The 25,217-nt window shown below is 44.3% G+C and overlaps 1 protein-coding gene and 1 pseudogene across 1 annotated transcript; one reads left to right on the forward strand and one right to left on the reverse strand.

Moving 5' to 3' along the window:
* The first annotated feature begins 2,687 nt into the window (after positions 1-2,687).
* On the forward strand, positions 2,688-8,850 carry LOC121551051 (eukaryotic translation initiation factor 3 subunit D-like). The gene is made up of 16 exons (XM_041863576.2): positions 2,688-2,794; positions 3,498-3,623; positions 3,734-3,779; positions 3,941-4,077; positions 4,180-4,265; positions 4,378-4,450; positions 4,682-4,797; positions 5,261-5,393; positions 5,619-5,766; positions 5,971-6,101; positions 6,278-6,363; positions 6,603-6,732; positions 6,842-6,984; positions 7,456-7,648; positions 7,875-7,974; positions 8,746-8,850. The coding sequence occupies exons 2-16, from the start codon at positions 3,501-3,503 to the stop codon at positions 8,760-8,762; spliced, it is 1,662 nt and encodes a 553-aa protein (XP_041719510.1). The 5' UTR covers positions 2,688-2,794; positions 3,498-3,500; the 3' UTR covers positions 8,763-8,850.
* An 8,908-nt stretch (positions 8,851-17,758) lies between these two features.
* Positions 17,759-21,291, reverse strand: LOC121551226 (annotated as a pseudogene).
* Positions 21,292-25,217: the final 3,926 nt, after the last annotated feature.

Raw genomic sequence — 25,217 nt, forward strand, 5'->3', positions numbered from 1 at the left:
AATCCCAAGCGTCACATCTGGAGGAAACCTAGCACCATCCCTACGGTGAAGCATGGTGGTGGCAGCATCATGCTGTGGGGATGTTTTTCAGTGGCAGGGAGACTAGTCAGGATCGAGGGAAAGATGAACGGAGCAAATACAGAGAGATCCTTGATGAAATCCTGCTCCAGAGTGCTCAGGACCTCAGACTGGGGCAAAGGTTCACCTACCAACAGGACAATGACCCTAAGCACACAGCCAAGACAATGCAGGAGTGGCTTCGTGACAAGTCTCTAAATGTCCTTGAGTGGCCCAGCCAGAGCTCGGACTTGAACCCAATCGAACATCTCTGGAGAGACCTGAAAATAGCTGTACAGCGACGTTTCCCATCGAAGTGTGCCAAGCTTGTAGCGTCATACCCCAGAAAGGGGGGGGCAATTAATCAATTTTAGAATAAGGCTATAACGTATTAAATGTGGAAAATGTCAAGGGGTCTGAAAACTTTCAGAATGCACTGTATATATACACTACCAGGCAAAAGTTGTTGTAGAATAATGGTGAACACATCAAAACTATGAAATAACACATATGGAATCATGTAGTAAATAAAAAAGTGTTAAACAAATCAAAATATATTTTAAATAACCACTCTTTGCCTTGATGACAGCTTTGCACACTCTTGGCATTCTCTCAACCAGCTTCACCTGGAATGCTTTTCCAACAGTCTTGAAGGGGTTCCCACATATGCTGAGCACTTGTTGGCTGCATTTCCTTCAATCTGCCGTCCGACTCATCCCAAACCATTTCAATTGGGTTGAGGTCGGGGGATTGTGGAGGCCAGGTCATCTGATGCAGCACTCCATCACTCTCCTTCTTGGTAAAATATCCCTTACACAGCCTGGAGGTGTGTTGGGTCATTGTCCTGTTGAAAAACAAATGATAGTCCAACTAAGCCCAAACCAGATGGGATGGCGTATCGCTGCAGAATGCTGTGGTAGCCATGCTGGTTAAGTGTGCCTTGAATTCTAAATAAATCACAGACAGTGTCACCAGCAAAGCACCCCCACACCATTACACCTCCTCCTCCATGCTTTATGGTGGGAACTACACATGCAGAGATCATCTGTTCACCCACACCGCGTCTCACAAAGACACGGCGGTTGGAACCAAAAATCTCAAATTTGGACTCCAGACCAAAGGACAAATTTCCACCGGTCTAATGTCCATTGCTCGTGTTTCTTGGCCCAAGCAAATCTCTTCTTCTTATTGGTGTCCTTTAGTAGTGCTTTCTTTGCAGAAATTCGACCATGAAGGCCTGATTCACACAGTTTCCTCGTAACAGTTGATGTTGAGATGTGTCTGTTACTTGAACTCTGTGAAGCATTTATTTGGGCTGCAATTTCTGAGGCTGGTAACTCCAATGAACTTATCCTCTGCAGCAGAGGTAACTCTGGGTCTTCCATTCCTGTGGCGGTCCTTATGAGAGCCAGTTTCATCATAGCACTTGATGGTTTTTGAGACTGCACTTAAAGAAACTTTCAAAGTTCTTGAAATGTTCCGAATTGACTGACCTTCATGTTTTAAAGTAATGATGAACTGTCGTTTCTCTTTGCTTAATTGAGCTGTTCTTGCCATAATATGGACTTTTACCAAATAGGGCTATCTTCTGTACCTACCTTGTCACAACACAACTGATTGGCTCAAACGCATTAAGAAGGAAAGAAATTCCACAAATTAACTTTTAAGAAGGCACACCTGTTAATTGAAATGCATTCCAGGTGACTACCTCATGAAGCTGGTTGAGAGAATGCCAAGAGTGTGCAAAGCTGTCATCAAAGCAAAAGGTGGCTATTTGAAGAATCTCACATATGTTTTGATTTGTTTAACACTTTTTTGGTTACTACATGATTCCATATGTGTTATTTCATAGTTTTGATGTCTTCACTATTATTCTACAATGTAGAAATAAGTAAAAATAAAGAAAAACCCTTGAATGAGTAGGTGTTCTAAAACTTTTGACAGGTAGTGTATATGTACTGATGTGTGAGTAACTGTCAGTAATGTGCGTAACTGTCAGCAGGACTTTTTTTTGTTCTATTGTTCTTATTTTAAATGTGTGTAGTTCAGTCCTTGAGCCGTTCTTGTCTATTGATGTTCTGTATTATGTCATGTTTTGTGTGGACCCTAGGAAGAGTAGCTGCCTCTTCAGCAACAGCTAATGGGGATCCTAATAATATACAACAACAAAAAACAGTGAGGAAAGTAGAGGATGGTGGGCAACGGGTGGGGGAGCCTGAGAGGATCCCTGTGAGTATTGGGCCAGTACAGAGTAACCCAAACAGTTTGTGCTTTAGTAAGGTTGGCTTCTTGGCATGTATTGCTATGGTCATTACTGCTCAGATTGAAAGGAAATCCCAGAAGACTGATTTGGTGGTAGAAGCAGCAGAGACATTTTTGGGTGTCTAGATTTTAGTGCAGAGGAACTACAGGGGGGTTTGAGAGAAGGGGCACCAGCCTCCCAGGGCAACGGCCTGGTGTAGGATGTTAGGGCCAAAGTAGTGTGAAAGGGTGGTGCGTTTGTTGGGGATAGTGGTGTATATCTAGGGTTAGATGGTGGTGCAATACTTTTTTTTTTCTGAACAAAATGTGCAATTCACACTCCGACCTGTGACACGCAGCAATATGCAACAAAGCGTCTAGTCTGCCGGAAAAGCGCTCTTTACCACTTCCTTTTTCTAAGGCGCTTTTAGAAGAAAATTGTGACTCGGCGGTTTGGCCGAATAAAAGCTGCCGTTTGGTCGTCCCAATATTCAAGGTGAGATTCGAATAAGACATATAAAGATGTATGAAAATGTCATGTTTACAATTATGTTTAGGGTAAACATAATGTGAGATGTACTCGAGAGGACGTTACTGCCACCGCCGTTAGCAACTTGCTATCTGCCACCTGGCTAACGTGCTAGCAAGCATGCTGGTTAGTTTGCTATAGTGTCCGTATGGGAACAGAACGTAGTTACGCTCACTCATTGATGTCCCCGATTAATGTCCCCTTACTACATTTGTGTGTTGTGACATTTTTTGTTAGATAACTAACTAGGTCACCTGCTAATATAATGCTAGCTGGCTAACGTTAGCGAGTTTAGGCCAGGGGATTGTAGATAACGACGTTAGCTATAGTTTACACAGTGCATTCGCTGCATGATGATTACGTATACAATATGTAAATAGTCTATCGATGGCAGTTTCTTAGCAATCCAATGGTAATGTCTCCTGGGTCCGTGATGACTAGGCCACTGCGCAAACTGAAATGCCTATCTAATGTTAGTGCATTGCTGAGTGAAAACAGTGCTGTTCATTGATATTGTCTGAGACCCTGAGGCCTAGTTTACTAATCTTATAATCCACTTGCCCTCGTATGTACACTTAATCTCAATCTAACATACATAGTATAAGGTTACTAGATATTGTTCAAATCTGCGTTTCGTTTGACATGTTTACAACATCTGCCCTAACCTCAGACCATGGCGAAGTTCCACGCCCCTGAGATCCAGGACAATCCCTCTGGATGGGGTCCCTGTGCTGTCCCTGAGAAGTTTAAGGACATGCCCTACCAGCCCTTCAGCAAAGGAGACCGTCTGGGAAAGGTTGGTCTTCCTCTGCTGCCTCACACTTTTAATTATAAACAGTAGTTTGCCCTGCTTCAAGAGGAGGAAATTAGGCTGACTGATCTACTTTATTCTGTCCATCTGTGCAGGTAGCTGATTGGACTGGAGCAACCTACCAGGACAAGAGATACACAAGTGGGTTAAATTGTATTGTAGGATTCATGATAATAACATGATATGGTGTAAACATTATCCAGAATATCTTGCCTATTCTAAATGTCTATATTCAGTATTGATTTTGAGGTATTTCAGACCATGGATGCCATAATTTGACGTTTGGTTGATTGTTTTGACAGACAAGTACTCATCTCAGTTTGGGGGTGGTAGTCAGTATGCCTACTTCCATGAGGAGGACGAGACGAGCTTCCAGCTGGTGGACACTGCCAAGACGCAGAAGACTGCCTACCAGAGGAACCGCATGAGGTTTGCTCAGGTACAAGACTAACCTGCACACACACACACACACAGTACCCCAAAAAGGCTTTTCTGGGTCACCTTTTCTATAACGGGATGATGTTTTTTTCTGTTTTTACAGAGGAATCTGCGCAGGGACAAGGACCGCAGGAACCTGACCCAGTTCAATATGCAGACCCTGCCGAAGAGTGCCAAGCAGAAGGAGAGGTGAGCTGCATGCAGTTGTTTAACCAATCCACTGCTAATGTGGCTTTCTAAAACGCATGTCGTTCTCTGGTTTTCTCTATACCTCTGTCTAATCTAATGTGGCTCTGTCCAGGGATCGCATGCGTCTACAGAAAAAGTTCCAGAAGCAGTTTGGTGTCCGTCAGAAGTGGGACCAGAAATCCCAGGTATGGGAAGATCAACGATGAATGTGGACTGTTTTATCAGTGCACCTTCTGACATCTGAACCATATTGTGATACTCCTCAGATAACGTCTGATGTAGTCGTATAAAGTTTCTGGCAACAGTCTTCCCAAACACCTGCTAACGCTACCATACGTGCCTGTCTCTCCTCCCTCCCCTTTCCCCCCTCACCCCCCTTTCCTTTCCCCCCTCATACCTTTCATTTCAAGGCCCAGTTGAAGCCCCGGGACTCGTCGGTGGAGGTCCGGAGTGACTGGGAGGTGAAGGAGGAGATGGACTTCCCCAGGCTGATGAAGATGAGATACATGGAGGTGGAGGACCCCACTGACATGTGAGTGACTTATTGCATCTGTGCTCAATCCAGGGGAGAACGACTGCCCCCTCGCATTGAGGATTTCAAGTTGAAGGCCGACCGCCGTACTGCAGGCATTGTTTCCAGAAAACAGGATCCCCGTTACAGTGAATTTTATTTTATTTATTTCACCAGGTAAGTGAATGGGGAAATGGCGATCTTCGTGGTCAATATTTGTGGATATAACAAAAAAACATTAATGGTACCAATAATGGCTTCTATTTCACCAGATGTATGTCCTTGAACCGATTACTTTAAAATCACACACGGACAAAGTTTTATAAGAATAATCTAGTTGCTAATGGCAGCCTGCAGTACCTCTGTCGGCCTTCAACTTGATATACTCCATGAGAGGGGGCAGCACTGAGCTAGCCTTCAACGTCACTTCATGGAGGACAATATTATATCCACGTAAAGTCAATAGATTTTCTTTCTCCCTCAGTGAGTGCTGTGGTGCGTTGGAGTACTACGACAAGGCCTTTGACCGCGTCACCACTCGCAACGAGAAGCCTCTCAAGAGCATCAAGAGGATCTTCCACACAGTGACCACCACTGACGACCCTGTCATCCGCAAGGTACACACTCTCAATTCCACACATGTACAGCACTGTGCCAGGTACAATAAGCCAGAGCAACATATTATTGATTCAGTCCTTTTGTTGTTTTGTCTGCACATTCTTGTTCAGAACAAATGGTTTCACACATTTCAGAAACAAAAACATGGTTATTACAATGTCCACTGCCCTGTAGAGTGTATTCTCTGCTCTGATGTAAATCCTTCCCTATACCCTCCTCTGCAGTTGGCTAAGACCCAGGGCAACGTGTTTGCCACAGATGCCATTCTGGCCACCCTGATGTGCTGCACGCGCTCAGTCAACTCCTGGGACATCATTGTGCAGAGAGTGGGCAACAAGCTCTTCTTTGACAAGAGGGACAACTCTGACTTTGGTGAGGCTTTCTCAAGTAAATCTATTCAACTGTTGGTCTGTCTGACTGGTCAAGGACGTCTTATTTACTAGTGAGTCAGTAGTCATACCTAATATCCAACTCACTAATATTTAAGTCTTCTTGTCATCATAATGCCAATGTTTAGGGGTGCGTTCGGTTTTTGTGCATTCGGCTCATCTAACCATTTGTAAATGTTCATGTCAGATCTGTTGACGGTGAGTGAAACTGCCAATGAGCCACCACAGGACGAGGGCAACTCCTTCAACTCGCCCCGTAACCTGGCTATGGAGGCTACCTACATCAACCATAACTTCAGCCAGCAGTGTCTGCGCATGGTAAGACCACAACTATACACCAATGGACATGTCTAGTGCCATTCCTTCAATGTGATGTGAAAAAATTAAAAAGTCCATGCTTTTATGCCATTGTAAAAATATATCTTATTTGGATGTTAATTATTTTAAAGTTCATAGAGTTATAGTATGATGATGTGTCTTTGTTTTTCCCTCAGGGTGGGGAGAGGCACAAGTTCCCTAACCCCAACCCATTTGTAGAGGAGGACATAGACAAGAGTGAGGTGGCCTCAGTTGCCTACAGGTGGGTACTGACCCCTGCTCTCATGCTGCTCTCAGTACTGCAGACCGTCTGATCAGTCACACCGTCTATACACAGTCACTTCATTTACATCTTAAGAAGTCGTCTTTTTTCTTTTTTTTAGGTACTCCTGTTTTTAAATGGATCCATGTAATCTGTGTCCTGCAGGACTCTATACTCTGGGTTAGTGGTGAGGGGTGTCGCTGTGTAGACCTGTAAACTCACCTGTGTTTCTGTCTCAGGTACCGCCGCTGGAAGCTGGGGGAGGACATTGACCTGATTGTACGCTGTGAGCACGATGGAGTGATGACTGGGGCCAACGGAGAGGTGTCCTTCATCAATGTCAAGACCCTTAATGAGTGGGACTCCAGGGTAAGAGGACAGTACTAGATATTTGATGCTATCACTGGGGATGACGTGCAGTGTCAACTTCCCCTCTAATGGTTAATGGTGTTATTGAATGTTTTGTTCTTGTCTTTAGCACTGTAATGGAGTGGACTGGCGTCAGAAGCTGGACTCTCAGAGAGGAGCTGTTCTGGCCACTGAGCTAAAGAACAACAGCTACAAACTGGCCCGCTGGACCTGCTGTGCTATGCTGGCTGGGTCTGAGTACCTCAAGCTAGGGTCAGTACCCCCCACACACACACACACACACACAGGTAGAGTGCAACTATACTGTACACAAACTGTTTTCCCCAATCAAATGTCTACAAATTCACTTGGTTATCAGTTGAATTTGACCCTGCTGGTCCTCTATGAACGTTTCAACATCTTGAAGAACAATCTGGTCTTAATGGCCATGTACTCTTATCTTCACCCGGCACAGCCAGAAGAGGACTGGCCACCCCTCAGAGCCTGGTTCCTCTCTAGGTTCCTGCCTTTCTGGGGAGTGTTTCCTAGCCACCCTGATTCTACATCTGCATTGCTTGCTGTTTGGGGTTTTAGGCTGGATTTCTGTATATGCACTTTGTGACATCTGCTGATGTAAAAAGGGCTTTATAAATACATTTGATTGAATAGCTCGGTACATCCTCTGTTGTAAAACAATTCAACCAACCTCCATCAGTGAAATCCCCCTCCCTCCCATGTCTCCAGGTACGTGTCTCGTTACCACGCAAAGGACTCGGCACGCCACGTGGTTCTGGGCACCCAGCAGTTCCAGCCCACTGAGTTTGCCAGCCAGATCAACTTGAGCATGGAGAACGCCTGGGGCATCCTGCGCTGTGTCATCGACATCTGCCGCAAGCTGGAGGAGGGCAAGTACCTCATCCTCAAGGACCCCAACAAGGTGAGCCCGGGACTGCTGAGCCTCTGTGACGCTTGACCACGGAGCAGAGCATACCCTTCACTGTTTCTGTAGAGAGCTGCCAGACTAGTACTTGTCTCCGAGCAACTTGCAGTTGATTTCCCCCATTGTCTGACACCGTGTCTGCACACAGAGCCCTATAAATGTTAGTGTTCCTTTGAGTGTGAGTCAATATCATAATCTTGTGTTTGTGTGCTTTTGCCAACAGCAAGTGATCCGCGTGTATAGCTTGCCTGACGGGACCTTCAGCTCAGATGAAGATGAGGAAGATGATGAAGATGATGATGAAGAGGACGAGGAGGAAGAAGGTGAGGACTGCCACCTTACACTAGGTGGTAGCTGTACAGTGTTTACAGTGCATTAGGAAAGTATTCAGACCCATTCCCCTTTTCCACATTTTGTTACGTTACAGCCTTATTCTAAAATGGATGACATTTTTTTAGACGCACACAATACCCCACAATGCCAATGTCCTTGAGTGGCCCAGCCAGAGCCCGGACTTGAAATCGATCAAACATCTCTGGAGACCTGAAAATAGCAGTGCAGGATCTGCAGAGAAGAATGGGAGAAACTCCCCAAATACAAGTGTGCCAAGCTTGTAGCGTCATACCCAAGAAGACTCGAGGCTGTAATTGCTGCCAAAGGTGCTTCAACAAAGTACTGAGTGAAGGGTCTGAATACTTATGTAAATGTGATATTTCCTTCTTTTTTTTTAAGTGCAACATTTTCAAAATACCTGTTTTTGCTTTGTCATTATGGGGTTTTGTGTGTAGATAGATGAGGGGGGGGGGGAACAATTCAATCCATTTTAGAATAAGGCTGTAATGTAACAAAGTGGGAAAACTCAAGGGGTCTGAATACTTTCTAAATTCACTGTATATATTACAATGTGTGGGTAGTGGTCTCTGAATTTGATTTATATTTGATTGTATTCTCAGTCTAATGGTTTGTAAGTAATGTGATTAATAGTTGACTTTTTGTGCAATATGTTTTCCAAATTCTGAATGACTTATGTTTACTGATTTAATGTCCTTTTCTCTCCCCCTCCTTTCTCTCTACTTCCTCTCTTGTTTTTCTAGATGAACCAGAACCCTAAGGTGTGTCGATTGCACCAGTGACCAGGTGGCCTGCACCACACAGAAAAGACTCCCTCGTTACGTTCAAATAAAGATCTGTGAAACTGGCTCTTGTTTCCATTTATTTTTTATTTTCTCCTACTAAAAGGAGAGATCATTATTTTCGTACTGAAAAAATAAACACTAAGCAGGCACGAGTCATCAAAATGAGTAATGAGGATTCCTATTCTGCTTGGTATCTGTGAAGTGTATATATAGGGTTGATAGCAGTTGAGTATTCTGGTATATTTACAGATACTTGACGTTTCTGTATACAGGTTGAGTGAATGGCTACTGGGTAGTTGGTGAGGGCAGAGCTACATCAGTCAGACTGCTGATCTATGTCCCAGATTACTACCAAGGCATGTCACCCGTCTGCTCCTCAAACACATGGTCAAAGCTGAGCCAATGTAAAGGTGTTCTTCCAGTCGATGCTTTTATCTGCCAAAGAATGACTGTTGTTTTTAGAGAAGGACCTTCAACAATCACACATAATGACAAATATGACCTTCATTCATTACTAAAGGGGAGCTCTTACGTTCAATCTTGCTTGCCAGAGATGTGTTACTACTGATAAGTGAGTGTTTCGTTATCGCCAGGGCCCTGTCCAGAAACAACCCCTCCCAACTCATCAGGCACTGAGCCAGTGTCCGAAAGTTGAGTCTTCCTCAGGCACAATAAAGAAGCTGTTTCCAAACAGTATTGCTTGGGGCAGTGACACAGCCAGACTGTTATTTCCTGCCAAAGTAGTGTTGTCTAGCTGGAGGAACATTCAGGGAATTCCACTGTGAACTTTAGATCCCTCGGACAGTAAAGATTGATTAGTAGGGTATGGCTATAGACCGTAAGCCATTCAGACAAGACTTCCCAAGATGGGAGGGGAGAGGACTGGCGAAAACAGCTACTGTATACATTCAGTTCTGATGAAAGTGGAGTATTTTTGAAGGCACTGGTTGTGTGTTGCCATATCATACAAGTATGATAAACAGTGGATTCAGATGAGGTCATGGTGGAAATGGAACACTGGAAGCTCAGATTCTCAACCAGGTCATCTTTTGATCTATCCTGGCAAAACTAGAAACAGGAAGTGAAAACACACTGCAGTCAGATAAACTGTCCTGACAGTCTCTCAATACAATGATTGTAATGATCTCATAAGTGATTTTCATTCACAGCTATAATACATACTGTGAGAAAAGGTTGTTTAATAGAATTATGTTATTCTGTTTGTTCATTTCGGCCAAGCAGTCCCTCTCTGTAGTCTCAGGGTTGCGAATAATCCTTATCGGAGAGAGGCGGGGAAGAGTGCTGTGGGCAACGCTATCCTGGGCGGAGGGGGTGTTTGACACGGTGCAATTTGGAGATTTGGTTGTGCATCAGCAGCGGTTTTCTAATGTCAGTCACTGACTGTCAATCAAATTAGCCATGTCAGCTGACAATTTTTTGGTTGGTAAATTAGGCTAGCCAGCTTTCTTAACTTGTAGTAATCATGGCCGAATACCAAGAGGCCCTGACCTCCATGGGGCCCTCATTGATTTTGTTAGTCACTCTCACTCAGATACAGGGACGGCCTGTTCAATAGGGCGATATGGGCGACGCACTGCCAAACGGGAAAAGGAAGGGATTTTTTTTCTAATCAATTATATCACGGCAACAGTAGTTATCAGTGTTGTAATCTATACGTCTGATCTGCCACAGTGCCACACTGCCACTAAATGAATCAGGCTAAAGTCGTGCTTCAAATGGCTCCACCCCCTTTTGGGGCGATTTCAGTCAGATTGAAAATCGCCCAGAACTTCTGTCATAGACTCCCATGTAAAATCTATTTTTTTCAAATTTCAGAGCCTTCAATACAATCTCAATGGGTGTCTGTGGGCTTGCACTTACGCGCTTTCGTCATACGTTACGTAACCATGAACGTAACTGAGAAAAGAGTGGATTGTTTGAAAGAAGTTCCTTTTTGTCGGCGAACAAATGAAGATAAATTGGCAACGAAACAATTAGGACCTCCCAGACCAAATGTAATAATTCAACAGGTTTCTACTAAAGGCGGAAAGTCCTACACCCGAGGATTTTCCAAAAATTGGTACGAACGAAAAAAGACATTGCCACTCACTCAACTGGATGACGAGGGATACAGGCTAGCTGTCCACCGCCACAACGATGACGTTAGTGTTGATAATCACAAGTTTACTGGATGTGGATATGGTGTAATAAAGGCAGTTTATTCAGAGGTAAATATATCTGGAATCGCGTTCACGGACCCGTTCGTCAAACTCTTAGGGAGCTATAAATTAAGCCCCATTACTTACCATATCAGATAAGAGAAATTGCTGCAGCTACATATATTTTACATCCTGGCCCTACATAGTTCACTATTTGCATCACTTACCAAAATATTACATGTGGTCATATATGCTTGGAAAGTGGAGATGCCATAGAACGTCAAAAAAGTAAACATTGCTGGAGACACATTGCCGTTTTGGAGAAGACATCGCGTTTGCTAGCGAAGAGATTTGTTGTGGCAAATGAACTTGGGCTGGGAATTGCCAGGAACCTCACGATAAGATATATGCATCAGCATTGCGAGTCTCATGATTCTATACGTATTGCGATTCGATACTGTGATTTTATTGCGCACCATATGTCTGTTGCAGAGGGATCAGAAAGCCATGAGAACGAGTTTTGATCAGTCATGGAAATAAAAGTGCTGAAAACAAATTGGCTCCCAATGTGAAAAGATTGAGAACAAGCTATGAAGGAACAATAATGGTGTTTTGGTGCAGGTACAGCCAACTAGCGCTAAAATATTGCGATATTGTCAATACAGTATATCGTAAAGTATCACTATGTAACTCGATTTCTTTCACCCCAATCCCTCAAATTAACGGTAAATAACTGAATTGTTTGCCCCACATTTAGCTAAGATGATTAGCTAGCCAGCTAAAATGTTTTAGTTAGTTAGCAGTCGCATCTACAATAGTTTACTGTCAATAACATGTCTCCAAAAATGACGTGGTGTCTCCAATTGTGTTGACATTTTACAATTGCAATGCGCATCCATGAGTATCCACTTTCTGTAGCTCAGCTGGTAGAGCATGGTGCTTGTAACGCCAAGGTAGTGGGTTCGATCCCCGGGACCACCCATACACAAAAATGTATGCACGCATGACTGTAAGTCGCTTTGGATAAAAGCGTCTGCTAAATGGCATATTATTATTATTATTATTATTATTATTATTATTATTATCTGAAGAGAGCCCCGAAACATTGTGTGCAGACATTTTATGCAATAAATGAAGTAGGTTCAATCTAGTAGTTCTGATCTTCTGATTGGTCCTGATGAGTTGGGCGAGGTCCCCTGCAGGCTACTGTCACTGTTGCATTGGCTCTGAGTCGGGTTCTCTGTCTTCAAATGTTCAGCCTAAGAGAGGGATTTTTGTGTGTGTGTGTGTGTGTGTGTGTGTTTAACAGTGATGATGTGTGTGTGTGTGTGTGTGTTTAACAGTGATGATGTGTGTGTGTGTGTGTGTTTGTGTGTGTGTGTGTCCTCAGAGCAAGAACTCGTGAGTTGGAAGAACTGAGAGGCCTATGGCGTGGGTGTTGTCCTTGGCCACCTGCTGACAAGGCTGACAAGATAGGACCCTTTTGTCCATTGTTATTGGATAGGAACAGAACTTATAACCAGCTCCTGACCTAAATAGATCTTAGCACAACATTTTACTCAACATATCATATTCCATATTCACTATAACAAATATATTTACTACGACATTAGCAAGAACCGCCACATCCTCAGCCGGCTAATCCAGTGTGTGAAGTTTTTGCGGAGTGTTTGAGTTAGCTTTGCGAGGCAAAGATGAAACTGAGGGCTCCACCAACCCTGGTAAGCCAACACTTTTGAGATCAGTCAATAAATGCTTCTGGTATTGACTTATATGCTGCCCCTGTCTTCATGTTGTTGCTGGACATATCTTTTTTTAAATGTGTGTAGGTCACCTAAATCATCAGAAAAATTGCCCCTCCTGAGAATTTTTTCAGGAGCCGCCACTGCTCAGATATCATTAACATGGCATAAGTCTTGGCAAAATGTGTAGAATTGCAGGAAATTAGCTTTAAAACGGCAAACATTTCTCTGCACCCCATGGCAAATTGGAAAGAATTGAAGGAAATTTGCTGTAAAACTGCACATTTGTTCTCTCTGCCCCATGGCAAAATTAGTAGAATTGCATATGTTATAAAATTGCTAAACTGCTCTCCGCCCCATGGCAATATGTTTAGAATTGCACAAAGCATGCGTTAAAAATGCAACATTTTCTCTACTATACTAATGTGTAGAATTGCAAGTAATTTATTTTAAAACTTTTGTTTTTCTCTCAGCCACAAGAGGGGGGCCACTAAAATGTTTTACCTGCGAGGTGGGGGTGGGGCCCAACCAAATCTTAAGGCCCCCCAAAAGGATAGGGCCGACCATGATGTCCAAAGACAAACACTGTATCATCAGAGTTTTACATATCTCTGAGTCTGAACTGGATGGAAATGTATCATTACTGACTCGTTACAGTTTGATAGAACCATGTTACTGTTTGATAGAACTTATCTGCATGCAGTACAACTCTGTATTCCCATCATTCTGCATGTTTTGAATGTCTGATCAATTTGCATGATGTTCTGTTATTAATGTGAATATGAATCATTATAGCTGCAATCCCTAATAGTTCTGAAAATAGCTCTGATTATCAAAGTTACAGTGTGTGTGTATTGCTGCCATTACCATTACATTTACATTTTACATTTTAGTCATTTAGCAGACGCTCTTATCCAGAGCGACTTACAGGAGCAATTAGGGTTAAGTGCCTTGCTCAAGGGCACATTAACGTCATTTAGCAGACGCTCTTAGCCAGAGCGACTCACAAATTGGTGCGTTCACCCTATAGCCAGTGGGATAACCACTTTACAATTGGGGGGGGAAGGATTCCTTTATCCTATCCCAGGTATTCCTTAAAGAGGTGGGGTTTCAAATGTCTCCGGAAGGTGGTGAGTGACTCCGCTGTCCTGGCGTCGTGAGGGAGCTTGTTCCACCATTGGGGTGCCAGAGCAGCGAACAGTTTTGACTGGGCTGAGCGGGAACTATGCTTCCGCAGAGGAAGGGAGCCAGCAGGCCAGAGGTGGATGAGCGCAATGCCCTCGTTTGGGTGTAGGGACTGATCAGAGCCTGAAGGTACAGAGGTGCCGTTCCCCTCACTGCTCCATAGGCAAGCACCATGGTCTTGTAGCGGATGCGAGCTTCAACTGGAAGCCAGTGGAGTGTGCGGAGGAGGGGGGTGACGTGAGAGAACTTGGGAAGGTTGAACACCAGACGGGCTGCGGCATTCTGGATGAGTTGTAGGGGTTTAATGGCACAGGCAGGGAGGCCAGCCAACAGCGAGTTGCAGTAGTCCAGACGGGAGATGACAAGTGCCTGGATTAGGACCTGTGCCGCTTCCTGTGTAAGGCAGGGTCGTACTCTCCGAATGTTGTAGAGCATGAACCTGCAGGAGCGGGTCACCGCCTTGATGTTGGCGGAGAACGACAGGGTGTTGTCCAGGGTCACGCCTAGGCTCTTCGCACTCTGGGAGGAGGACACAGCGGAGTTGTCAACCGTGATGGCGAGATCATGGAACGGGCAGTCCTTCCCCGGGAGGAAGAGCAGCTCCGTCTTGCCAGGGTTCAGCTTGAGGTGGTGATCCGTCATCCATACTGATATGTCTGCCAGACATGCAGAGATGCGATTCGCCACCTGGTTATCAGAAGGGGGAAAGGAGAAGATTAGTTGTGTATCGTCAGCGTAGCAATGATAGGAGAGACCATGTGAGGATATGACAGAGCCAAGTGACTTGGTGTATAGGGAGAAAAGGAGAGGGCCTAGAACTGAGCCTTGGGGGACACCAGTGGTGAGAGCACGTGGTGCGGAGACAGCTTCTCGCCACGCCACTTGGTAGGAGCGACCGGTCAGGTAGGACGCAATCCAGGAGTGAGCCGCGCCGGAGATGCCCAGCTCGGAGAGGGTGGAGAGGAGGATCTGATGGTTCACAGTATCAAAGGCAGCAGACAGGTCTAGAAGGACAAGAGCAGAGGAGAGAGAGTTAGCTTTAGCAGTGCGGAGAGTCTCCGTGACACAGAGGAGAGCAGTCTCAGTTGAATGACCAGTCCTGAAACCTGATTGGTTTGGATCAAGAAGGTCATTCTGAGAGAGATAGCAAGAGAGTTGGCTAAAGACGGCACGCTCAATAGTTTTGGAAAGAAAAGAGAGAAGGGATACTGGTCTGTAGTTGTTGACATCAGTGGGGTCGAGTGTTGGTTTTTTGAGAAGGGGAGCAACTCTCGCTCTCTTGAAGACGGAAGGGACATGGCCGGCGGTCAAGGATGAGTTGATCAGCGAGGTGAGGTAGGGGAGAAGGTCACCGGAGATGGTCTGGAGAAGGGAGGAGGGGATGGGGTCAAGCGGGCAGGTTGTTGGGCGGCCTGCAGTCACAAGTCGCAGGATTTTATCTGGAGAGAGAGGGGAGAAAGAAGTCAAAGCATAGGGTAGGGCAGTGTGAGCAGGACCAGCAGTGTCATTAGACTTAACAAACGAGGATCGGATGTCGTCAACCTTCTTTTCAAAGTGGTTGACGAAGTCATCCACAGAGAGAGAGGAGGGGGGATTCAGGAGGGAGGAAAATGTGGCAAAGAGCTTCCTAGGGTTAGAGGCAGATGCTTGGAATTTAGAGTGGTAGAAGGTGGCCTTAGCAGCAGAAACAGATGAAGAAAATGTAGAGAGGAGGGAGTGAAAAGATGCCAGGTCGGTAGGGAGTTTAGTTTTCTTCCATTTCCGCTCCGCTGCCCGGAGCTCTGTTCTGTGAGCTCGCAGTGAGTCATCAAGCCACGGAGCTGGAGGGGAGGACCGAGCCGGCCGGGAGGATAGGGGACACAGAGAGTCAAAGGATGCAGAAAGGGAGGAGAGGAGGGTTGAGGAGGCAGAATCAGGAGATTGGAGGGAGAAGGATTGAGCAGAGGGAAGAGATGATAGGATGGAAGAGGAGAGAGTAGTGGGAGAGAGAGAGCGAAGGTTGCGGCGGCGCATTACCATCTGTGTAGGGGCAGAGTGAGTAGTGTGGGAGGAGAGCGAGAGAGAAAAGGAAACAAAGTAGTGGTCGGAGACTTGGAGGGGAGTTGCAGTGAGATTAGTAGAGGAGCAGCATCTAGTGAAGATGAGGTCAAGCGTATTGCCTGCCTTGTGAGTAGGGGGGACGGTGAGAGGGTGAGGTCAAAAGAGGAGAGGAGTGGAAAGAAGGAGGCAGAGAGAAATGAGTCAAACGTGGACATAGGGAGGTTGAAATCCCCCAAAACTGTGAGGGGTGAGCCATCCTCAGGAAAGGAACTTATCAAGGCGTCAAGCTCGTTGATGAACTCTCCAAGGGAACCTGGAGGGCGATAGATGACAAGGATATTAAGCTTAAATGGGCTAGTGACTGTGACAGCATGGAATTCAAATGAGGAGATAGACAGATGGGTTAGGGGAAAAATTGAGAATGTCCACTTGGGAGAGATGAGGATTCCTGTACCACCACCCCTCTGACCAGATGCTCTCGGGGTATGCGAGAACACATGGTCAGACGAGGAGAGAGCAGTAGGAGTAGCCGTGTTTTCAGTGGTGATCCATGTTTCCGTCAGCGCCAGGAAGTCGAGGGACTGGAGGTTGGCATAGGCTGGGATGAAGTCAGCTTTGTTGGCAGCAGAACGGCAGTTCCAGAGGCTGCCTGCGACCTGGAACTCCAGGTGAGGGGTGCGTGCAGGGACCACCAGGTTAGAGAGGCAGCAGCCGCGCGGTGTGGTGCGTTGTTTGTGTAGCCTGTGCAGAGAGGAGAGAACAGGGATAGGCAGAGGCATAGTTGACAGGCTGTAGCAAATGGCTACAAAAATGCAGAGGAGATCGGAATGAAATGAGCTAAGCATCTGGGAGAGGAGAGAGGGGGCCTCCCTCACCAAAAACTTCTACCTCAGAAACTAAAATTGTTTCACTGAACCACCCGAACAAAAAACTCTCCCAACTTCCACCTTTAGAAATCAGAAATTGTTGTGAACCACAGTTGTTCAATGTTTAAAGGAATAGACTCAACCCACTTTATTCAGCTAGCTAACTATGACACCATAGCTGACTAGCATGCTAGCATCCAATAACACACAGTTTAACACACAGTTAAGCACCAATACTTGGTCACAACAAACCACCAATAGTGTGTTAACTAGCTAACTAGCATGCTAGCATCCAGTAACACACAGTTTAGCACAAACACTTGGTCACAGCAAACCACCAATAGTGTGATAACACACTAAACAGATCATTCATTACCACACTTGACTGTTGCCAAGGCTACACTGGGGAAAGGGCAAGACACTGGCTGTAAAAAGATATTGCCTCTCAGGATGTCCTATGTGAGTCCTTCTGTTTTTGTTTCCTTGTATGCAACATTTAGAAAAGTCCAGAGATAAATTATATGGGCAAGGGATTTTACACTTTCTGTACATATAGGATTACATATAGGGAACTCACATGTTTTAGGATGATTTAGAATCACCATTACAATAAGTTATATGACTACAGGCTGCTTCACGCTGATGTCTGGTATTAAATTGTCAAGGTATTTCAGAACACTAGAAACTAGGCCTACTATTATTAACACAAATAAGGCCAGACATGATCAGTCCCTTTCCATTTCATAACGTCTCATAGAAAACTTTTCACACAAGTCAACATCAGAATAAATTGCACTAACATGTTTCATTGCCTGTTAGCAAGACGTCTTCCAACTTCTGGTAAAGTGAGGAAGATGAGTCTTCTGTGCATGAAGGTACATGTCAGCAGCACAATCATAGAAACATTATTACATTTCACTTTTAGTATTTTGACTGAACACATCCTTGGAAAAAGGCCATGACATTAAACAGACTACTCTGAATAAGTGCTAAGCTGGATACATTTCATTAAATTGCCTTCATTTTTATTTATTTCATTCAATTATGAAAAAATAAAGGAGAATCAAGTGAAATGCATAATCAAAATTACTGACAGATAGGCAATGTACAGTATGTGCAACTGTTCAGTATGTTTGAGAGGCCCTAACTTCAAACTGGTAAGTCATTGATGTTGTCCTACTGTGTCATACACATCCATTTTTTCTCTCTTTCAGATTCTCCTCCAGGAGGGTAAAAAGGCTGCTCCAGGATTCTCTGGCACTTCCTGAACTTCCAAATTCCTCTACAAAGCGAGTCATGAATCCTCTGCCAGGAGTCCAGCTCTGTGCGCCACAATGCCACTCTGGCACGGATGAGCTGGGAGATCTCACTCTTGCTGCCTTTGGCCAGGCTCACACTGTCTTTACAGATGAAGAAAACATCCAGGCCAATGAAGAGGGCGTTGAGGGTGATGAAACCAGCCCGCGCTGAGCTGAAGAGGGCGAGTGGGGTGCCTTTGGCCACCTGTCCAATGTCCGGGATGTCCCCTGCTAGCTTGGGCAGGTTTCGTGCTGCTTTGCCTTCCTGGAGCGCCAACTTACCAGCGCTTGCGATCAGATCTTCCTTTGCAAGGGCCTTCACACTCAGAGCCGAGGCACAGTCCACTATGGAGTCGATGCCTTTTACGATGGCCCCAGCTCTGGCAATCACCTTCCCTGCTTCTAGCACGTCGTCCACCCCTCTCTGCCCCAAGATGGGCTTCTTATTACTGGCCACATCCTCCAGACACTCCTGGAGACTCTCCACGTCCTCCATGAAACTCTGGAAGAATTCACTGGCTTTCTTCTCATGGATGCCATTGACGTTCATCTCTGTGATGCCAGTGGTTAAACTGTTGACCCCAATGGTGACCCCCAGGCTGACCCCTGCAATGGTGAGAGCCAGTGACACCCCAGCAGTGACAGGGGTCAGAGCTAAGCCCACAATGGATAGGATCCCTCCAGCCACCCCCACTGAGCTGCCTGCCACACTGGAGATCTTAGCCCCCAGCTTCATCCTGTCCAGCTGCACAGCACTCTCCTCCAGCTTGGTCAGAAACTGCTCCATCCTGGGTCGGCGCTGGCTGAACCGGCCAATGAAGCACTGAGCAGCCTCTTGGAACAGGAACGTCAGTCTGAGGTGCTGGTCCATCCTGACAGAGGGGACACAGATTCAACATCTATTTACTGTATACCAATCAAATAAAAATATCAACAGAAGTTTAAAGAGAACAACCAAACTAATCTCACCTGATCTCACTCAGCTGATTCAAATGATCCAGCATATTTTGTATGGACTCTTCCCTCACATCACCAAGGTTGACCACAGGGATGTCATTCTTCTTTTTCCAAAACAGCATTTGACTGATGTAGCTACTGTAACAATGAATATTAATTTCAACATTACATTATATTCATTAGATTATTATGTGGCTTTTGAATTATATCACAAAAGCCCAAGAACCTTGTCAAATTACATTTCTGAGAAGAAAGGACAAAAATAGTACAACTATGCTAATATAAAATAAATGCTGATATTAAAACTGTGTGAGGGATCTTACCCAAGTTTACTCTAAAGCTGTGGTCTGATCTGTAATCTAACAGTAAAAAAAATTGACATCAAGTGTTTGTAAAATGGCAATGAAGAACATTACATAAGTTAATGTTGAAGCATTTGTGATGGGATCTCCACTTACCCTTTCTCCATCCTCTTACAGAGCTGCTGGCTGATTTGTATGTATCTATCCAGCTGGAAGGCCAGCACCTCTACATTGAGCAGGCTGGGCATAAAGAAGACCTTAGCATCCCTCTTAAAGTGGATGAGGAGAGGGCAGGCTATTCTGGCAGCAATGATGACAGCCTGAACACTGGCAGTACTCATCCCCAGAGGCAGACAGAGGAACCTGTTCTCCTCAAACACGAACAGACAGGTGACTGCCAGACACTCCATAGCATCCAGGAAGTAATCCAGCTTCTCCAGGCCTCCCAGAGTGTCCTTTAGTACAGCACCCAGCTCCTTCTCCAGCTCCTCACGCCTACTGTCTGCAGTCACCTGGGTCAGTACGCTCCATAAGAACTCCCCAAACGCCTTGGCCTTGGTCGCTGAGTTACGGACATGGTCGAACTTAAGGTCGATTCTGTCTGCCCTCTCCTTGATGTCCCTCATCATTTCCAGTTCTGTCTCCCTCTGAAGGGCCCATTTGGAATGCCTGTCGCAGAACTCCCTCACTGTGTGAATGTGGCTGAGGGTGTCTGAGATGTACCGGCCCAAGAGCTCCCTTGTTAACTCTGATCTGTAACAAAAGTGGGCTTCAGTTAGGAGCTTTACTATTGAATCAGGATAATCAGTATATAAAATTACGAAGTTGTAGATTTACAGAGTGCCTATCCACCAACTTTATCCTTTTATTGAACAGCCTTTATTGAATGAATACCTTGGATTATTTGTCAACACTGCCCTCTGTTGTCTTTGTAAAGTAGCCCAACAACACTCTCCTTTCTGCCCCAGTTATTAAACCTCTTAGATGTAAGGTCCCCTGTTTAGGTGACCCGCGTGGTTCTGGTACTGGTTCTGACCGACATTTTCGCTTATAAATCGATCTGTGTACACCGTAGATCGAAATGGCTTGCATTGAGCGAAAGCCCTGGTTCCCACAGACACAGTAGTCTTTTTTTCTGAGCCTGTGTGATGTAGGATGTGAAAACTGAAACCATTTAATTCGCTCTACCGACTGTCCATCAACTCCTGAACCCTATGTCACAGCCACTGACAATGCACATGCCTGCAATCGTTACATCATAGCGAAGCAGGAGAGAGTGGTTTCATCATGGTAGCACATTCAGAGATCGAGTTATAGCCATTCATTTAAAATAATTCATAGCTTTTTTTTTTATACATAAAAAGAACACATTCTGTTTGTCATAGAGGGCCAGGATTTATATAAGATGAAAGGCGAGTTCCTAACGAGTTCAGGAAGCCAAGCTACAGCTCTGTGAGATGTTCACAGCCATGGGGGCAGACATTTTGATCAAGAGAGACCTTTTAAAAATATGCACATTTTCTCTAACACTAAACATACAAATATGTAATTTACAGTTATAAGGAAGGTGAAATCTTATATTATACATTTTATAATTTCATTATACTATATTTAGAAAGCATGTCATTTCAAGCCATAGTCATACAGTTTTGTTGAATAGGAAATACATCATATAAAATATTTCATATTTTCATATGTGTATCATATTTGTACTGTGTACTTGAGCTTGTGTCCTCAAAAATGACTACACCTCAGCAATTTATTAAAAAAAATTACCAGAAAGGTGAGATGTTAACCTTGCTTTGAGTATGCAGCATTACTGGTTATTTTTTATGGCCCTCATGATACATAATTACTTTTGGGGATTACGTTGATGACATTTTCGATTACATTTAGTTACATTTAACTGGTTAATAGTCTCACCGTGACATGATGCTCTCCATGTGTTTGGACATTTCCTGGTTTGGTTGATATCGTTAATGAACAGTGTTGCCTTGTCCCCATGGCATGTCCAATGCAACTGTACATAATTCAAAAATCACAGCCATTAAAAATAAAAGTCTACATTTCTATTCTGAAATAATTTATAAACAGGATTCGCATAGCTACATCGGGAGGTCCCGGAACACATAGTGAGCGGGGGTGTGTGTGTGTGTGGGGGGGGGTACTCTGAGGTACCGGAACACATTGAGAAAAAAAAGTCCCAAACACAATGTAGCAGCGCAGCAGACAGAGTAAACCGCCAAGTAGCCTACTATCTATGGTGAAATGGACAGCACTCTCCAAGGTGCAGATTAATTCAAAGCATTTTAGACGTTGTATGCCCACATACTTTAGTGTAGCTGCGGGGTTTACACAAGTCACATCAGTTGTACAGCAACAATTTCAGACGTCACTACAGAACACCCGCCATATGCACACATACTCATCTGTGGGGTTTACAAGACCCGAATATAAAATAATTTTCAAAACATCAATGTAGCAGTAGAACAAATATCACAATATCCGAATATAACTTTGAATAAAATAAATCAATATAGGCTACAGCAGAACCCAAATATGATAATATATAGGCCTATGTGATAATATGAAGCACATATTCCGATTAACTTCACAGTACAGAACAAGTTTGTAACGGAAAACAATTTTCCTACCTTCCCTTCCACAATGACTCTCCCCATGTCAAATCCATTTAACAGTCAATTTCTTGTGCAAGGCCATGAACGGGCCTGTGGCTGTGACGTTTAGTCTCCTTCTACGGCTGTTCGGGAAGACTCTGGCAGTTGTGTCTACTTTTTCATTTAGAGTGTTACTGGGTGTCTTCTTTAGCCTTGTCTACAATGCTTGCTGCCACCAAATGCGCCTTGGTTCGGGCATGTTCAGAAACCTTTTTTCTGAGGGCTCTTAGTTTTTTAAATGTCAGAGGCAGAGGATGTTACTGTACATTCCACCCACACTTTTGCTAGTGTCAAAGTCGCGTCAATTCAAATCTGGTATTAGGAACAAAAGAGGTCAACACGACTTCTAAGATATACTAGTTATTTTAATTAATGCAAAAACCTTCAATGGTAAATATGATGTTTCGTATATACGGGCTCTCTGAGATACCTCGCAGGGCACCCCAGAGAACTAAAACATTGTTTCAGATTCAATACTCAAATACTCTGACAGAGGGAGTTTCCCACCTCTCTGCTGGCCAAGTAGAGTAGAGGACTGAGTGTGGTTTAAACTTTACTCAGCCAATCCGTTGGTTCAGGGGTTGGTCCCATCTCCTCGGCGCTCCATTTGTTGCACACTGCAGCCAGGCACAAGTTTATCATAACAACCTGTTATAGTGAGAAGAGCCAGCTCCCTTAGACACCATTCCTATGTCCAAGGAAGGTTCACAGATCACAAAGAACCAGTATACTCCAGCATCTGGAGACACAATCCCTATCTCACTTTACCCCCTAAAACAGCTATTCACATCAATCACAGCTTGCCAGGTGTCACAGCCTACATTAGCCCAGTCAAGAATGCATTCTTTCTAAGTTAGTCATCCCATCAATCCAATTATTAGAAAATAGAACCTAACAATCCCTCTTTTGACACTCTCTAGGGTGTCACTCATCAAAATACAATACAAACAAAAATAATCACACTTTTATTAATAGGCCATAATGATACAAAAAAATTAAAATTCTCAGTCCATCTACACCCAACTTGCAAATTGTTACCAGTCATCAAAGAACTTCAAACCATATAACACAGGATTAATAGAACACAAAACATAAAACTATTAACACATAAAACACAAACAGAGAAGTATATTTTGGCCCCCTTTAGACACCCTCTAGTGTCACTCCACCAAGCCTGGTAGGTCATATCCTTTATTCCTTAGGTCGGAGTCCAGGATTGGGCCGTATCTCACCATCTGTTGGGAAATCACCTTCTCCATCTCCTTTCTCACCAAACCTCAGACACAGGAAATAAGACAACATCCACAAAGAACAAGTATACCCATAGAAGCTATAACTTCACCCAGAATAGTTACAACAATAGTTTTCCATTTATCAAATATGCTATCAAACCAACCGTTTATGGAGCTATCAATACCAGAGTTCTCAGCCAGTTCGTTCGTCAGCGTAGTTATCCCCTGAAGGTCTTTTGTCACTGACCCGTCCGGTGCTATATTGTTTTGAGGATGAAAATACAGCACATATATCCACACAGAACACAAACTCCGTCCCGCTCAGCCATAAGCATATCTAAAGCTATTCTATTCTGCCATGTCATTAAGCTAGTTGCCACTGTCTGCTCAGCTAATCCCTTTATTGCATCACGAGTGTGGTTTATAAATCTTTGCTGGTTATAGTAAATATAATTCATCCAATCTACGTTTTTATTAATTGTTGACCACCAAAAAATACTTGATTCAAACCCAGCTGCGATCTGATTCCTAGCTTTGAATTGTTCTGGAACCCCTCGAGTTACTCCTATCCCATCACAGGATCCTTTCATCAAAGGATCCCGGGAGGAGGTCCTACTTTATACGTGACAACTCACCAGTCTCTGACACGTTTGATTGTTTACATATGTAGTTGAGTTCACAATCAGTTATCACCACACAACCATCAGATGTCAGCACGGGCCTGGTTTTGGTTCCTAAAATCCTCTGGCTGCAACAAAGAGGAGAGATTAGTCATGGTCTCTTTTAGTTGTGATATTCTCTGTGTAGGAGCAGAGCTAAGATGCCCTACTCTGTATCCTATCTTACTAGTCCTAAAAAAACAATTAGAATCCCCTGACACTTCAAACGTAGGCAACCTAGGTCGGAATGACTTTGTTATTGGGGGATACAGATAGTTCAAGTTACTACAAGACTCTTTCACCACATTCCCAGGTGGCTTGCATGGAGGATAAACCTGTTTTTGCGTACTTCAGACTTTCAGACAGTACCTACCCTTCTATGGGTCGCACTGCCATTTCTGGTAATGCCCTACTTTCACAATACTACACCTGTCCCTAAACTGTGTATGGAGATTTACATATCCCCCACGCTCTCGATATGAGCAACTACATAGTCCCAGGATGTACATGGTGACATACATATGGTGATGTCCTCCCCTAAAGTCCCTAGTACTTCCCCTTTCCCTACGTCTAGCTGTCTCCTATGCCTTCGTAGACTGTGCTCAGGTATTATTTTATCAACTTGTTTTAGGTTAACTACTACTTTTGGCTGATCAGAAGGGTTTGAGTGTGTTAGGAATATGGCCCCCACAATCAGACAGCTACCTACCGTCAGGAGACCTGTGAATCCCCACCCTCGCCCTGAGAACATGTCAGACGCCAACCCATTGCTTCACCTTCTACCGAACTCACACAGGGATGATCAGACAGGGTAAGGGAATCTTCGTTAAGGAGCCAACCCCCGAGCCCTAGTGGTGATCGGTTCTTTCTCCTAACTCTGTGTTTGTTCATCAGGTGTAACTGGGTTTACCTTTTTGCAGTGTGTGACATGCACCCAGGTGGATCTAATAGGACTTGTTAGGGCCCTTCCCAACAGGCCTGCTTCCAGTTTTTCTTATTTTAGGGACTGGATCCACACCCAGTCTCCTTGTGAGATAGAGTGGGTCACCTTCTCCTTTAGTTCACCTGTGGGGCACAAAACCTCTGACATACGGGTGTGGTTAATAAACTATCTTCACACATACATGTTGAGCTCTCAATTTCTATTTTTTTATTTTTTATTTTATTTTATTTTATTTAATCCTATCATTTTTATTTAATCCTATCACTCCCCCTTTTTGACACATGATTTGCCCATGTGTCAATATTACCACCTTTCTAAACAATTCCTTATGTAATTTATCATCCAATTGCCATGCCTTTCAATTTTTGA

This window comes from Coregonus clupeaformis, chromosome 35 (assembly GCF_020615455.1).
Source record: "Coregonus clupeaformis isolate EN_2021a chromosome 35, ASM2061545v1, whole genome shotgun sequence".
Lineage (NCBI taxonomy): Eukaryota > Metazoa > Chordata > Actinopteri > Salmoniformes > Salmonidae > Coregonus > Coregonus clupeaformis.

Bases quoted from the DNA above. Each gene is read 5' to 3' on its own strand.
- LOC121551051 (XM_041863576.2), top strand. From the start codon at position 3,501: ATGGCGAAGTTCCACGCCCCTGAGATCCAGGACAATCCCTCTGGATGG. The intron at 3,780-3,940 runs GTGGGTTAAATT...TTGTTTTGACAG, and splicing joins CCAGGACAAGAGATACACAA to ACAAGTACTCATCTCAGTTT. The intron at 6,364-6,602 runs GTGGGTACTGAC...TTTCTGTCTCAG, and splicing joins GTGGCCTCAGTTGCCTACAG to GTACCGCCGCTGGAAGCTGG.